At 49.5% G+C, this 2872-nt stretch overlaps 1 protein-coding gene across 1 annotated transcript; it reads left to right on the plus strand.

The window, feature by feature from the left end:
- Positions 1-27: 27 nt before the first annotated feature.
- On the plus strand, positions 28-2866 carry LOC113941970. Its single transcript, XM_027633103.1, has 6 exons — positions 28-361; positions 457-517; positions 649-1135; positions 1181-1279; positions 1797-1856; positions 1948-2866. Exons 1-5 carry the CDS (start codon positions 340-342, stop codon positions 1809-1811), a joined length of 684 nt encoding a protein of 227 aa, XP_027488904.1. The 5' UTR covers positions 28-339; the 3' UTR covers positions 1812-1856; positions 1948-2866.
- The last annotated feature ends 6 nt before the right edge of the window (positions 2867-2872 follow it).

Genomic DNA, 2872 nt, shown 5'->3' on the forward strand with positions numbered 1-2872 from the left:
CAGCCCTTGAGCACAGAGAGCGTGAACATGCACAGCTTCTGGTGCACAGAGGGTGCTTTCTGTCCCTTGGGGAGCAGTGCAGGCTGAGAGCATGGGAGTCTCTTCCTGTGCAAGGATCAGACTCCTTCCCCCCTGCAGGCTGGGCCAGGGAGCCTTTTGTGAGCAGCATTCCCTCACTGAGCTTGGGCTTTGCTGCCTCTAGATGGCAGCCCTTGCTCCTGACCTCCATTGCCCAATATGCCCAGGTCAGCTGGAAAGCCCAATGAAATGCCTGCTTGTGTGTTATCATTTTACCACCCATTCAGGCACTGACAGGCTTTTGCAGCCTGAACGTGTCAAATGTTCAGAAGGGATTGGGGAGGTTGGTTTGTTTTGGCAAGCCCAACCCAAATCTTGTTCAGAGTCTGGTGCTTGAGAATGTGTCTGCCTTGGCTGATATTTGTGTTCTGGTTGTAGTTTTAGTTGGCTCCCGAAGGTCCCGCAGCTCAGTGACAGTGAGGAGAGTGATGACAACCAGGTCAGTTTGGGATGTTGGACACACCAGGCACACAGACATGCCTTGAAATCATCACCACTTCTTGCCTTGTTCCATTGTCCTTGACCTAACCCTTCCTCCGTTGCTCCTCTTTGTTTTTGTGACCAAAACAGGTTCTTGAAAAGCCTCCTTCTCCACTTGCTGCTCCAAGATTTTTGCAATCCAGCAGCCCAAAGTCAGGGAGCACCAGTGACTCTGAGAGCTCCTCAGGCTCTGAGAGCAGTGACTCTGAGAGCTCTTCATCCTCAGACACCAGTGACTCAGAGAGCTCCTCAGGCTCAGAGACCCACCACACTGGGGGTGTCAAAAGGCCTGGCAAGCCCCTGGTGCACAACGGGGCCAAGAGGTGCCGGAAGGAGGACAGCAACCCTGATCCATTGGAGATCAGAGCCCAGTCTTCCAGGGACAAACAAAGACAGAGTGAAGCTGGGCTCAACTTACAGGAAAGACCTGAAGCCGGCCCTCCAAGAGCCCCTTGAGAACAGAAAGGGCTCCCACCAGGCCAAAGTCAAACAGCCCTTGGCTCTCGGGGCGAAGAAGTTGCTCTCGCCAGTGAGAGACCCCAGAGCTCCTGAGCCTGTCCGGGTGAAAGAAGAGCTCAGTTACCTGGTGAAAGTCCCTCAGAGCCCCGGGAGAGGTGAAGGTCAGAAGAGAGCAGAGACCAAGGACCTCCCTCATGCAAGGAAGCGGGACTTGAAGAGGAGAGCCATGGACAGTCCTGATGAGCCCAGTGGGAAGAAAAAGGTGAGAGGTGGGAGGGGAGGTGGGTTTGTACAAGGACCAAGGGGGTGTTTGAAAGACTCCTGCAAAGTTTCCACTTCACAGGTTGGGAGTGGAGCCATTATGCTCCTCCCATAAAGGTGTTCTCGAATGTCTAAAGCAAATGTGAATCAAAACTTTCCACAGCTGTTTCTCCGTGGTCACAAATCCCCTCCTGAGCAAATGAAAAGCCCACCTAGAAGAGATGAAATGCTTATTTTCAGCAATGGAAATAAGAGGTTTAGCAGTTTCATCCCTGCCACTACAAAACAATTAATCTATCCAAGCAAATTAGATAAAAAGTCCTTTTTGGTTACTTGTCAGTGAGCCTGAAATCTATATCTGCTGTGCTATGGGTTTCCACTTGGTGAATTCCAGTGTCTTAGTTTTCCTGTCCTCAGTCAGAATCAGAATCACTCAAGCTTAAGTGTATTAGTCTGTACTTGGTGTGAACTTTCAAAACCTGAGTGATTTTTTTTCCTTTTTTCTTTCTTCCTGTTAGAGAGGAGAGATATGAAGATGAAAGCTAGTCTTCAGTAAGCAAAGACTGCAATAAAGTGAAGTGAGTATACAGTGGTGGGATGTCAGAAAGATGCCTAAATCTAAGTCTCTCTTAAAAAAGGGGAGGTGAAGAACTGTATCTCCTGTCCTAACACTCCTGAGTTTGCTTCTAACATAAGATGCCTTCTGAAACTTAATCTGCTGGAGATTTGCCTTTCCATCCTGAAAGCAACCACTCCAGAAAACAGCTTTGTAGGTGTATATGGGTAAGGGTAGAGAGCATTTCTCTTCTCCACTAAAATCATCTTGTTGCCTTTGTCTTTCTCCTATGTGACCCACAGAAACACAACCAGTGTGTGCCTTTTGAGTCCTGACTGTCTGGCATTTCAGGCATCCTTGGTGCCGGGAATTTCTGGTTTATCCCAGTGTAGCATTTGCAGTGCTTCTGGTAGATGTGCTGAAGCTTCCCTGCCAGTTTGCACACCAGGGCACTGCCAGTATTTTGGCCAGGTCTTTGCTAGAGTGAGTGCTTCCAAGAGTGTGTCTCCAAGTCATTGGTGTTCCCGACAGGGGAGACTTGTGCATCAGTCATGGGCTACTGCATTCCATTCCTGCTTGCCTGTGGCTGGAATCTGAGGTGTTGGCTTGGACTGGTGCTGAGGTTTGTGTCCTGACAACAGGAGGAAACAGCTTTTCTGCAGACAAAATGCTGAGGTGCTCTGAAAGCATGGAGACGTTGGGGCCAGCGTTTAGTTGGGGAAAGGATATTCCAGCTGCAGTAGCGATGGAAGATCTTTAGTTCTGGAGTTCACTCTTCCCTTTCTCTCAGTGAAAATGAGCAGCTGCTTTAGTCATGTTGTGGCTTTTGGAGTGGGAAGGACAGGAAGCGTTTTTGGGCTGGATCAGGTCAGGGGTGGTTCTATGCTCTGTGTAAAATAGTCCTCAGCTGTGCCAAAGTAGAGAAGGTGGGGAGCATGTGTGCAGTGAGTAGGGACCATTCCCACTGGGAAAAGTGGGTAGTGAAAGAGGGGAGAGGACTGTCCGATGCACAGCAGAATCAGGCAAGATGTGCAGCAT

The sequence above is a fragment of the Corapipo altera genome, unplaced genomic scaffold (genome assembly GCF_003945725.1).
Source record: "Corapipo altera isolate COAL_440 unplaced genomic scaffold, ASM394572v1 62207, whole genome shotgun sequence".
NCBI classification, from domain to species: domain Eukaryota; kingdom Metazoa; phylum Chordata; class Aves; order Passeriformes; family Pipridae; genus Corapipo; species Corapipo altera.

Coding starts and splice junctions, on each gene's coding strand:
- LOC113941970 (XM_027633103.1), top strand. CDS start 340: ATGTTCAGAAGGGATTGGGGAG. Junction 362..456: donor GTTCAGAAGGGATTGGGGAG/GTTGGTTTGTTT, acceptor TTCTGGTTGTAG/TTTTAGTTGGCTCCCGAAGG. Junction 1,136..1,180: donor TCCGGGTGAAAGAAGAGCTC/AGTTACCTGGTG, acceptor AGAGGTGAAGGT/CAGAAGAGAGCAGAGACCAA.